This window comes from Ictidomys tridecemlineatus, chromosome 1 (assembly GCF_052094955.1).
Source record: "Ictidomys tridecemlineatus isolate mIctTri1 chromosome 1, mIctTri1.hap1, whole genome shotgun sequence".
NCBI lineage: Eukaryota > Metazoa > Chordata > Mammalia > Rodentia > Sciuridae > Ictidomys > Ictidomys tridecemlineatus.
The window spans coordinates 242738493-242751311 of record NC_135477.1 but is presented as its reverse complement, the minus strand read 5'-3'; the positions used below and the strand labels follow the sequence as shown (position 1 = coordinate 242751311).

At 40.8% G+C, this 12819-nt stretch overlaps 1 protein-coding gene across 2 annotated transcripts in view; it reads left to right on the top strand.

The window, feature by feature from the left end:
* Window positions 1-12819, top strand: part of Agxt2 (alanine--glyoxylate aminotransferase 2) — a 36071-nt gene that overhangs the window by 21834 nt on the left and 1418 nt on the right. For both annotated transcript variants that reach the window (XM_021726607.3, XM_005325641.5), the window contains exons 10-13: window positions 2428-2560; window positions 3850-3941; window positions 5187-5336; window positions 9765-9863. In XM_021726607.3, the coding sequence (XP_021582282.1) occupies window positions 2428-2560; window positions 3850-3941; window positions 5187-5336; window positions 9765-9863 (474 nt within the window). The remainder of the gene's footprint in view (window positions 1-2427; window positions 2561-3849; window positions 3942-5186; window positions 5337-9764; window positions 9864-12819) is intronic.

The window sequence follows — 12819 nt, the reverse complement described above, 5'->3', positions numbered from 1 at the left end:
GGCTGGCTGGTTTGTTAGCAGATTAGTTGGTTGGTTTAACAAGTACAATAGAACATTAACATCCAAGGTGATGTCTATCAAATAAATTACTAACAGGCATAGATTATGCTACCATTACTACATGTGTTTTTTTTTTTCTTCTTTAATTCTTTTTTGGGGATTGCTACAAGAACACTAGCAAATCATATAAGAAATTTAATCTCATAACCAAATTTCCATCTTAATTTTTACCAAATTAATATTAATTTTTACCAAAATAATATTAACCAATCTGGCAGCATATACTTTTCTGATTGAACTTGCCTGGAAATGATAGTTTTATAAATTATAATCCAGTCAAGTGCCTCTATTGCTGACATTTAGAAAATAGTTCTTGAAAAATTGCATACTGGTGGAGTGGAGATAGCACTGTTATATTAAGCACACAGTATGCCCAACAGAACTACTTTGAAGACAATAACTCTCATGGGCTGTATGAGTTCTAGCTCATGTTTTTAAAAGGATGGATCTACTTACATTATACCTCATATTACAGCATATCAAATAAATCAGACTTTTGTCATCTGAGAATAGCCAGGAGATAAACAACCAAAGAATGGCCACCAGGCATGGATGTCCTCCCAGCTCACTGCAAGGTGACCCTTCATGATTGCACTAATACCTAGCTAGACCGACCAAGGACAGGTGGAGAACTTGTGTTTCATGCCTGTTTCAGTTCCACCATCTGTACATGAACAGTTTTCTTTGAGTAAAAATTCAACTGATGTTGCACTGTCCCTTGGCAGAGATTTTTTAAATGCCAGTTCTTTACGTGTACCAGGTGTCTGTTATGCCCCCAGAGTCCTGCTGCCCTAGTGTACTAGCATGGCTTGGGCCAGGCTCCTCCTGATGCTCATCCTCCCTTCTCTAATCTAAACTAAGCCCGGACCTACCTGAACAAAGTTCACCCGCTACTCACAAAAGAAAACTAAAGTCAATCATTTTGAAATTAGATACATCAGGGAAGTGGATGAACTTTGGCCTCTGAATCAGCACGTAGTGAAGCTGCCATGGTGGGACCAACTAGAGAGAAGGTGGGAGGAATTCAAAGAAAATAAGAATTTCAGAATTTTTCAAGAGATATGGTTTCATGTCTTTCAAGAATATAATTGGATGCTGTTCTCACATAGGGTAACCTTAAGGCCTGTCCTAAAAAATTTGAAATTAACTGCTTTTAGGCAGATTGCACATTCAGAGTCCCACCTTATCTCTGTTATAGACCCAGCTGCTCCACTTCCAGGAGGGCACTTGAGGTTATTCTCCTGGGAGTGATCCATCTTTGTCTTAATATTGATTCTTCTTAAGTGACTAATCATGGTTTACTGCTCTGCACAATTTTGTTCATTGTTCAAGTAATTTAATGTTTCACCATTTATACCCATCTACTTATGGCTCCTAGATAAAGTGAAAGAGGAAGACAGGCAGAAAGACAAAATGTATAGGCTTCACTGCAGTATCTCATTCGGGCCAATTAATCAGCTTTCCCAAAGGCCCATGACGACAAAGTAAAAGACTCAGGATTCCGCCCACATCTTTCTGACCTTATGTGTAAGCCCTTCTCCTACACTGGTTAGTATCATCTAAGAAAAACCTCAGGAATCTGCCTTTGTTGCAGCGACCAGGAGAGAGTAGGGAAAACAAGAAGGGAGCCTGAGAAAGAAACTTGCTCTTTTAATTGCATATTAGAATGAGCTTCTTCTATACCTAATCCCCACCTTGCAGTGCTCATCCTCTCTTCTCCAACCTGCTGGTAAACTAAGCCAGGACCTACCTGAACAAAGTTCACGTGTGTACATGTGTGGAGACAGGCAGAGAGACGGAGTCAGAAAGAGATCAAGTTGACCTTCACCTGTCAGAAATTTTCATGGAGATATTTGTCAGGCTTTATTCAATTAAGCATTTCTGCCACCCCTTCATTCATTCTACTAATATTAAGTGTCTTTTTTTGTATCAAGCACTGTGCCAGACATTGTGCATAGGGGAGGAATAAGGCAAGGTCCCTGCTATTGGACCTGTGCAGTGGAGATGAAAGTCCACAGTGAGAGGTTCTGATGGCATGTACTTGGAGTGGGAGCTCAGGAAAAGATTACTAGACCAGATAATGAGTAAGCCTGGTTTTGATAGACATGAAGTTAGCAGAAAAGGAAGAAGCAGGAAAGGAATCTTCCAGAGAGAGAGGACATGACACATAAAAAAACTAAGGTCAACTTTCAGTCCAAACCACTGCAATTTCTAGATAACAGAAGTTCAACTTCTGAATTAACTGGATGAGCTGGGCAGAGAAGGAGGGAGAAGGGCGGGGAGAAGAAAAGGAAAAAAGAACAGAGACTCAGATTTAAAAAAAAATCCTTAAAAGGTTTCCAATGATTTTGCATCTGTTTTCATCAGGTACAGACAGGATTTGGAAGGTTGGGCTCCCACTTCTGGGGCTTCCAAACCCATGATGTGATGCCTGACATTGTCACCATGGCAAAAGGGATTGGGAATGGCTTTCCCATGGCAGCAGTTGTGACTACTCCAGGTAGGACCCCAAAAGTTTGTTCTTGCTCCTGGCCCTCCTGCATTGGCAATGGTATCAAGCATACAGGTGGAAACTTATGTGGATTGGAGGCCGTCACAGGAACTACATGATGCATTTAACAAGCAAATGAAAGAGAAACAGTCTGTCTGCCAGACTGTGGGGCAGATGGGAAAAAGCCAGCCCTTTTGATTTAGGGAAGACTAATTCTCCCTTCCCCACAATTGAATGCAGGGTCCCACCACACTGATAAAGGATAGGAAAATGTGCTGCAAAATCAAAACAAACCCAACTCTGGAACTTCTAAGAGTCATAGTCTTCGAAAGGATTCTTATATAATTACCTGTGATTCAAGGTTGGAGAGACAGATTTCTCCATTCAAATGTCCAATGAACAAAACAGCCAAGTACAAGTAAAATCTCACTTACCCAGAAACATTCCATGAAAGGAATGTTAGAATACATATTCCATGGAACTAGGCTTTGCTATGTGTCATTTTTTATAAACCATTGATCATTGAAGCTCTTAAAATCATTGTATTCATATTTCCCACCAATAGTAAGCACATTTGTAAACCACTAATTAGGTGCCCCTGTGATATTTCACTGTGTTTATTGAATGAGTACATGTCCAAAAATATGGTCATCGAAGGTAAAGTACAATGAATATGACCAACTCTGAAACAATTGGAATCACGTTACTAGATTTTGATGTGAGATTTTTTTTCCTGATACTTTATCTCAAGAGTAGAACTCAGGGGGGAAAAAAAACAGGTTTAGCTAATTTAAGGTTCTATACAAAATTCCCAATAGGTCCAAAATTTCAAGGTACTTTCCCACCCATACAACACATTATAAATTTTGTTATTAAACTTCTCACTGAGCAAGGAAGCTCTTTCTCTTTGCCCCCTGTATTAGCTCAAGCTGACAAGACAAAATGCCACACTGGGTCTCTTAAACAGCAGACACTGATTTTCTCACAGATTTGAAGACTAGAAGTCCAAGGTCAAAGTGCCAACAGGGTTGGTTTGTGCTGGGACTTCTCTCCCTGGCGTGCAATTGGCCACCTTCTTGTTATATCTTCACAGAGCCTTTACAACAGGTGCCTTCTCAAAGGCACAATCTCCAAACAGTCACAGTTGAGGTTAGGTTAGGGTCCATAACATCCTATCAGTGAGTGATGGACGAATGAGCCCTGAGGCCATTTCCTAAGTAAACATAACCACAGTGGTGTGCCGGGAGGTGACAGGTAAGAATGTGTCACTCTATCCACTTTTTATTTTCTACCCCTAGAAATTGCCAGATCTTTGGCTAAACGCCTGCTTCACTTCAACACCTTTGGAGGGAACCCCTTGGCCTGTGCCATTGGATCTGCTGTGCTCGAGGTTTGTTCCAGCACTCACATCAACACTGCGCATTTCACAGAATATCTACTTGCAAACCACCCAATGTCAGAACTCTCATGTCGCATGAAGTGAAGAGCTAATTAAATATCCATCAACTTCAGCTAGGTTTCCAATTATTACTCTGCCTCCCCCCTTTTTTAAGTTCTACTTCGGGTTAGGAAAAAGTCCTTTCAAGAATACATAATATCATTTGCTTAAATAAGTATAATGTATAGAAATGTCTAAGAAGTTCATAAATTTGTAGGAATGGAAACTGGCTGGGGTGAGGGGTCAACAGGATTCATTCTACCATCTACCCATTTACACTCTAAAATTTTTGAAACATGAATATGATTTGCCTATTTGAAAAATTGAATTTAAAAGTACTTTGAAATAAAAATAAGTAAGTTAAAACTATTTTGCTAACTAAAGATTTATCTTCAAAGATGATTAAGTTATAAGATAAAAAAATGTGGGTAGAAATGTGTCATTTATTTTATTTTGTATACACTGCTAACTCTTTTTGGTTTTTTAAGTGCTGTGTCATCTCAACCAATTTAGAAAGCAGAGAGGGTTTAAGTGAACCAATAGGTCTTAAAAATGTCAAGATTTGCCTGGAATAATGCAATTACTATCATCTAAATATAGAAGTAGTACATTTCATGTGTCTTGTCAAGAATCATAGGTGTCTGCTATGAGTAGAACTTAGTTGAACATATTTTGATATCTTCATGCCCTGGCTCTGGGCAAACACAGGGTTCAGCTCAGCTAAAGAAGGCAGGATCCAAGGTGGGGCACTTAGGCTATGAGAGCTTGGGTCAGGCTGAAGGATGCAGGACAAAGGTCCCTCACCCTCAGCAGAGAAAGCACCTGTGATATTTCTTTCCACAGAACATTTATATTTTTTATCACTGCACCCTAGTTCAGCAAAGCCTGGACATAATGAAATTCTGGATTATGGAATCTATGTTACTGACACACTGACACATACCTTATATTCTCTCCTAAAATTTTCTTACTCACCCCTGAAAGTGGGAGTGTTTGGGAGAAGCATCCTTTTCACGGAGACCTTTTAATTGCTTACTGCAAATCTCTTTGTGTTATCCACGGTGTGTCCACACTGGACATTCTGGGTTTGGTGTGTCTGGTTACTGTAAGAGGGTCATAGACATTTATCTCTCTGTGCTTCTCAGTCAATCTTGAAACTTTGGCCACATAAGCTCATTTGGGGCTTTTTCTCAACAGGTGATTGAAGAAGAAAAACTACAAGAAAACTGTCAAGAAGTTGGTACCTACATGTTACTGAAGCTTGCTAAGCTGCGGGATGAGTTTGACATTGTTGGAGATGTCCGGGGCAAGGGCCTCATGATAGGGATAGAAATGGTGCAGGACAAGGTAAGTTCTGATCTGGCGGCTACTCAGCGCCAGCAGGAGGTAGAAAGCACCAGCTAAAAACACACTCTTTTTTCACTCTTGGGAGAAGGAGAGGGTGGCATAGATAGCACGACTCAGTGAAGCCCTTCAGAGATAGGGAGGTAGTATTGACTATGAACAAAATGCTAGCAGATCATGCAGATCTCGTCGACACGAGAGTCCATGCCACTAGGAAATTGTGACTTTTCTCCCTAAAACAAGAATGGGATGCTGTACGGAGAGAAGAGAGGGGAAATCTTGACAGGGCCAGGGGTTCCCAGAACAATCTCACAGCCCTAACTTTTGTCCACAAGATAGAAAGTGGGCAACTGATTCCTTGTTATTTGGTCTTAACCATACCCTTCTACTTTAGAAGTACTGATTCTCAGTTCTTATAATATTCAGGTCACACCATAGACATAAGACTCTTCATTAATAGTCAGTAGAAAGCTGGGATAGTTAAATAGAGTTGAAATAAAGTAACCTGAGGCAGAGCCCTCTGGTTCATGAGCCACATCGTACTTATTATCTTCAGCTGGTCACCTAGTACCAGATTGTTTTGAGTCCACCCTAGTTCTCACCTCATGAACTCCATGCAAGATATCTAAATTCAAGTCTAGACTCCAGAGAGGTAAACCCAACAGAATAAGAGGTGTGTCATTATGCTAAACCCAATTTCTGTGTGCTCTTAGTCACATGAACAAAGATGTTCATGAGAACTTTCACAGTAAAATATCAGAATCTTCTCAAATGGCCACTGATACAAAAGAGATACATTGTGGCACATCCCTAATACCAATGGCATAGATATATGTTTTGATGTGGAAATATGTTCAAACCCTTTTGTGGGAAAAATGAAACCAGTCCCTAAACAGTGTCTTTAGAATGAAATCTTTTTCTCCTCCCTCTGCCATATATCAGTTTTAAGCACGGGCTGCACCCAGATTAGAATCCCAGCTCCTCCTTTCCCTAGTTCTACTCTCTGTCCCCTGAATGCCATTCACTATCCTACACACAAATGTCCCTCTCCTCTCTGCCTCTACCGTGGAAGTCCTGGTATTCTACAAGCTCCAGTTTCATATCACACTTCCTCCCTAACGTTTCCTTTTTCTTCTCCCTCATCTATTGGCTCCATCCTTCAGGGAATTCCTCAAGTACTCCCTGACAAAGGAGCTCCTTTGGAAAGACCGTCTGCACCATCTTGGACAGCTCTGACAGTGTTCCATAAACTGAGTGTCTTATGGACAACAAAAATTTATTTTTCAAAGTCCTAGAGGCTGAAAAGTCCAAGATAAAGGTGACAGCAGATCAATATTAGGTTATGGTTCACTTCTTGGTTCATAGAGGGCCATCTTCTTTCTGAAACCTCACATGGAAGAAGGGGCAAGGGAACTCTCTTGACCTTTCATAAGGGAACTAATTTCACTCATAAGGGTACCACCCTCATGACCTAATCACCTCCTGAAGGCCCATCTGCTAATACTATTACACTGGGAATTAGGTTTCAACATATGAACTGGGGTTTGGTGGCAGAAACATTCAATCCATGGCATAAACCATGTATGAACTTAGTTTTTATTGTTTAAATATCTTATTTTCTTTAATAATTTTGCGGCCATGAAACAAAACATGTGGTAGGTGCTTTGTGGATTGATTTTAGCCTCCTGCAACGCCTCATACCACATTCATGTAATTATAACTCTGCTGTAGTGCTAGCCAGCATAATCTAGGATGACATTCCCACCTCTCATATACTTGGTTAGAATGTAAATTGGCGCAGTTCTTTGGACAGCAATTTGTTTGTAACTATCAAAATTTTAAATGTTTAGACGTTTGGTCTTGCAGTTCTACTTCCAAAAATGTGTCCTAAAAAATACAAAAATATATAAAGATGTATTTGAATAGGGATGTTTGCTGCATTGTTTACAATCATGAAAAATTAGAAACAACCTAAATGCCCAATAGTAGGAGATTGGACATATCACTGGCAAACAGTGAAATACTAGGTAAGTTTTAAGACTATGTCCAAATATACTTACATGGAAAGATGTCCAAAATATATTGTAATTATTAAAAGAAAATTGCATAATTTTTTTTTCAGTTCTGGGTATTGAACCCAGGGGCACTCTTCCACTGAGCTCTATCCCCAGACCTTCTTTCATTTATTATTTTGAAACAGTCTCACTAAGTTGTCCTGGCTGGCCTCAAACTTGAATCCTCTTGCTTCAATCTTCTGAGTCACTGGCATTACAGGCATGTACTACCATGCCTGACCACAGAACAACATTATAACTTATTCTTAAATATGCATATAAATGCATTTTCGTGCAAAGTAAAAGTGCCTAGTTCACATCAGATTATCAATACGAGATATCCTTAGGCATAGAACAGAGGGAGAGGAAAATTTTCAGTATTGCTTCCTGCACTTTTACCATTGGAATTTTTTTCAATAATCATGTTTTATTCTTATAATTGTTTCAGTACAGATTTGTCAAAAACAAAAAGTAAAAACCCAAAGAGATAAAAACGGATGTCTAAAGCTACATTCTGCATTCAACAAGAAGTTGAATTACTTATGTGCCTACTTTGTTTTCAAGCAATTGAGACACAAGCATGAACATGAAGGCCTGAGCAGGCTGCCCTGTCACTTGGAGTTTCTGGCCCTGCCTGTCCTTGTGGAATGCAGACAAGATATTCTATTAGTCATAGCTGTTGAGGTTGGGGTGGGGTAAGATGGAAAGGAAATAAGGAGGTCTGGTCCGAACCAATGTTGGGGTGAGGCCAGACAAACTCCATCTTACAGATCCATAAAGTTGAGCAAGGCCTCCACCAACCCAAGCCTTTCCAATAATGCTGGCCCCTCTGATCTCTGTTCTTTCAAATCTCACTTAACTTTTCTCCAATTCTCACAATTTAACACTCAATTATCTTAGTCTTCTCTCTCCAATAAATGAAAACCTCAGGGGCAAGCAAGAATGCATGGTGAAATTTGGAGTTCGAAGAGAAGATCTTAGTCTTTTCTCCCATCCCAGATACTCCATTACCCATAATCTGAAAGTTGGAATGTTATTTTTCTTTTCATAAAACTTTAAGACAAATTTTAAAATATGCAAACAAAAGGGGCCTTTGGAAGTCAGACACATTGCATAGTAAGATACAGACCCCTGAGCTGGGGCTATAGCTCAGTGGTAGAGCACTTGCCACAAATGAGTAGGGCACTGGGTTTGATCCTCAGCACCACATAAAAATAAATGAATAAAGATATTGAGTCCATCTACAACTTAAAAAATGAAAAAAAAAAAAGATACAGATACCTTGCAAGGAATAGAGAATTTTCAGAAAGGGCTGAATCAAGAGGCAGTGGGAAGAAGAAAATAGACACCAAAGCACATAGGAGGGCAGATAGGAAGTGCTGAGAATGATAAAACTGACCATGGAAGTGAACGGAGCCCTTCTCTGCCTGCAAGGCTGTCAGGAGCAAGGATCATGTTTTATGTACCTAAAACCAGACAGCCAGGGCATCAATGGAGGAGGAATGGAGCAGATCCTTGCCCAGCCATCTGAGCAGCATCCGTTAAATGCAAATCCTAAGCCCAGCCCAAATATTCTGATTTGGCCTAAGGTGAATCCCAAGTATTTGTACTGTGATAGGCTTTTATGTAAGAGACATAAAATCAGACTTAAAAATAAAACATAATTAGAGGGAGATATTTATGCTCCCAGATGAAGCAGTCAGGAGTCATAGAGAAACACTGCAAGCTGAAGCTTGCTGTCACCAACGGGAATTGACACGTTGAGCCCCACCCAGGGGAGCAACAACATCAGTTACCTAGATATCTGACACAGCCTCTGGGGCCCTGAAGGGTGTACCTTTCCTCCAGCTGAAGATGAAGTCTTGTGGGTGGGGGTGGGGAGAAGCAAATTCCACAAGCAGCTGGAAAGATGAGGACACAATGGCCCCACCCCTGCTTCTTGGCCATGCCAGGACCCAGGGAACACTTGGGCTGCGGGTGCCCTTGTGCAACTATTGAGCCATTTCCTGGACTTTGAAATGCGCCCTTTGCATGGGCAGAACACAGGGAAGAGTTGAGAAGGATTTCAACATAAATAAAACAGACTCCAAATTCAGTTATTGAGGAACCAAACTCCCAAGGTAGCCATTAGCAGAGCCAAGATTCACTGGCTATCTGTATGGAATTTCATCTGGTTCTTGGGAATTGGGGATGAAGTGGAATAAAGACAAATATTTTTAATAACACCCTCCAAAAATCTGGTTCAGCGAATTAACAGCTTTATTTAATTACAGGCTCATTCATTGCTTTCCTTTTGTTTTGTTTTCTCCCTCTTGGGAAATGGTTCTTCTAACCGTGCAAACACCAATTAGGGAACATTTTTAAAATGTATTCACAGATGAGCCGCCAGCCCCTTCCTCCTCAAGAAGTAAGTCAAATCCATGAGGACTGCAAAAACATGGGTCTCATAGTGGGAAGAGGCGGCATTTTTTCTCAGGTAAGAGAAAGGCTGATGTTTAACTGTCCTTTTAGGTAGGTATATCCCTGAGATGCCAATGCAGGTGGCTTTTCTTCAGGACTGTAGTCTCTAAGGGGACTGCTCAGGCATTCTCAAAAGGGGCAGTTATCCTCCTTGTGGCCACGAGAGGGCGCTGTAGTGAAATGGTTTGGTTATCATGGTTCTGCAGGAAGAAGATACTGGCAAGCTTAAGATGTACAGCCAGCTCACCTAATTAACGGTATGGAGAATGGTAGAGACCTAACAGTCATGCAATATACACCTTGTCTCACTTATGAGTTAGTTTTAACTCCTGTTAAAGGAATCCTAGCCATCATTGACTCAGCCCTGAGTTCTGACTTTATGAACTTGCTCACAAAGCAAGTGACCATTGTGGCAGGGAGCCGCCTAACAGCCTTGAAAGTCCCAACTGATCCCTGCAGAAGAGGTGGGGGACCTACTGGGCATGGTCCCTAGTGTGGTACTCAAGACCAGATACGGCCAGTGCCCTCAAACTCTGGCTGGGAAAATCAGAGATGGAGCTCTCTCCCTGCTCCCTTCCTGGAAAAGCCAAATCCCGGCTTCACAGTCAGGACCTGCCCCTGAGCTGCTCACTGAGGTACTGCTGCTGTGAGCTACATGATCTGTCCCTAAATCCCTCACACCAGCAGGTCCCACACCAGGGATGGCCACCAGGGCAAAGATTTAAGAGTAAGAGTAATGTCGCTCCCCTAATTTGTTCTTGCGCTCTATCATCTTTCTTGCCCATTAAAAAAAAATATGACACATAATAATTATACTTATTTGTGGGGTACTATCTGATGTTTCAGTATCTATATACATTGTGTAATGTCCAAACAAGGTAAACATACATATCACCTCATTTATCTTTTGTGTGTGTGTGGTGCTGGGGATTGAACCCAGGACCTTGTGCATGTGAGACAAGTACTCTACCAACTGAGCTATATCCCCAGTCCCATTTATCATTTCTTTGTGGTGAGAATATTCAAAATTCTTTCTTGTAGCTTTTTAAAATGTGCAATGAATTATTGTCTATAGTTGACCAATTGCACAATAGGACACCAGAACTTCTTGCTCCTATCTAATTGGAGCTCAGTGTCTCTGACAATTTCAAACATTTCTCATTTCTGCCAGTTTCCCTGGTCCATTCCTGCCTCCTACTGACATATCCATTTCTTGCCTCATACTTTCCAGAGAAAATTCGAGCTATCAGTCAAGACCTCTAAATAAACTCTAAATATTTGTTTTGTATAAATTAAATAACAAAACTTAATTATTAAAATCCTCAGCTAGGTGAGTTATAAAGACATGAAACAATTGTTCACTTACTTAGCTATTCCTTCATTATTTGACCAACATTTATTAAGCACTAAGCAGCAGGTGATATGCTGAAAACTGAAGATACAATGACAAGTAAGGCTGGTCCCTCCTTCATGAAGTTGATAGAAGAGAAAAACATATAAGCAGAAAATTACAATGCAATCTGGTAAACTCAACTTCAGATATAAAAAGAAGTGTTTAGAGGAGGACAATGGTCAGCCTTTTGGACTAGCAGACTGTTTACCAATGACCAGGGGCTGTTTTGAACATTTTCCCTGTATGAACTCATGAAATGACCTCAAAAAGCCTAGGAAATAATACTAATTATCCTTATTGAACAGATAAATAAAAAGAGGCATGGAGAGGTTAATTGTCCACGTCACATAGCTAGTAAGTGGAAGAATGAAGATTCAGAGCCTGGCAGTCTGACTTCTGAATCTCTCCTCTGATAGAAATAAACCTAAGGTGACAAAACTGGACTCAGGGAGTGTAGAGTACAGGGGGTGTGGCTGAGGATGCTGTTTGAACTTGAGCAGTGGTTGAAAGGACAGAGGAGACATTCGAAGGATAATTTTGGAATTCTGACTTGGTTCAGGTGGACCTGAATGAATTAATCCTTGAACGTGCTCCATTTGCAGTAGCTTGTGAACATCTGGCTATAGACAAGTCTGCAGGGCTAAAATGAAGACCTCAGCTGAGAATTTCAGCATCTAAGTGGTGAGAGAGGATCAGGACGTCACACAGGAAGCCAGTGTCTAGGTGATAGGCACAGTGAGGGGTGGTAAAACCACCATTTGATGGCAAAAGGGAAAGGTGCCCAGACGGAGACAGAAAGGGGCAGACAGCATGAAGAAGGTTAGAAGAGAGTAGAAGCAAGAGAGTAGAGAGGTTCAGGAAAAAAGGAAGGTCCAAAACATGAAGTGGACAGGAAGGATATGAGCAAGAAATGCCCAGTGGATTCTCCAGTTGATTTTAGTCTAGTGATGTCAGAAAGTTACAGGAACAGAAACCAAACTAACATGGACTGGGATGTGGATGGGATTGGAATTGGGATGTGAAGTGAAAACTAATGCCCAATAGGCATCAACCCATCTTTCTAATATGTTTGAATAAAAGGAGGAGGACAATACCTGTATTGTAGCTAGAGGGGACCAGGAATCACCTCTGATGGTTATTTGTTGTGATTTGGATTTGGATTGTGAGAGAGAGCTTTAAGCCTACTAGTTTAGAAGCTGAGGGAAAGTTGAAGAGAAGTTGAAAAGAAATGGTAGATGCAAGAGAACCCAGGGGTGTTTTCTGGAGTGGTAGTGATGGGAGTGTCCAAGGTCAAGGACACAGACAGATGATTTGGAGTCAAACAGTAAGGACATCTCCTTCTCTGAACCTTTGGAAAAGGATATAGATGGATATCAGAGCAAACAAGTTTATAGAAAGGTCTTGCTTGGCAGCTTCAATTTTCTCCAAGAATTATGAGGCATGGTTGCCTATAAAATAGAATGAAAAGCATGGGAGTGGAGAAAGAAAATTAAGGATATTGGAGGTCTAGAATGAGAGAGAAAATTGGCGGAGGTCAATAAAAATCCCAGGGATGGGGAGACACTGGAGACCCTGGATA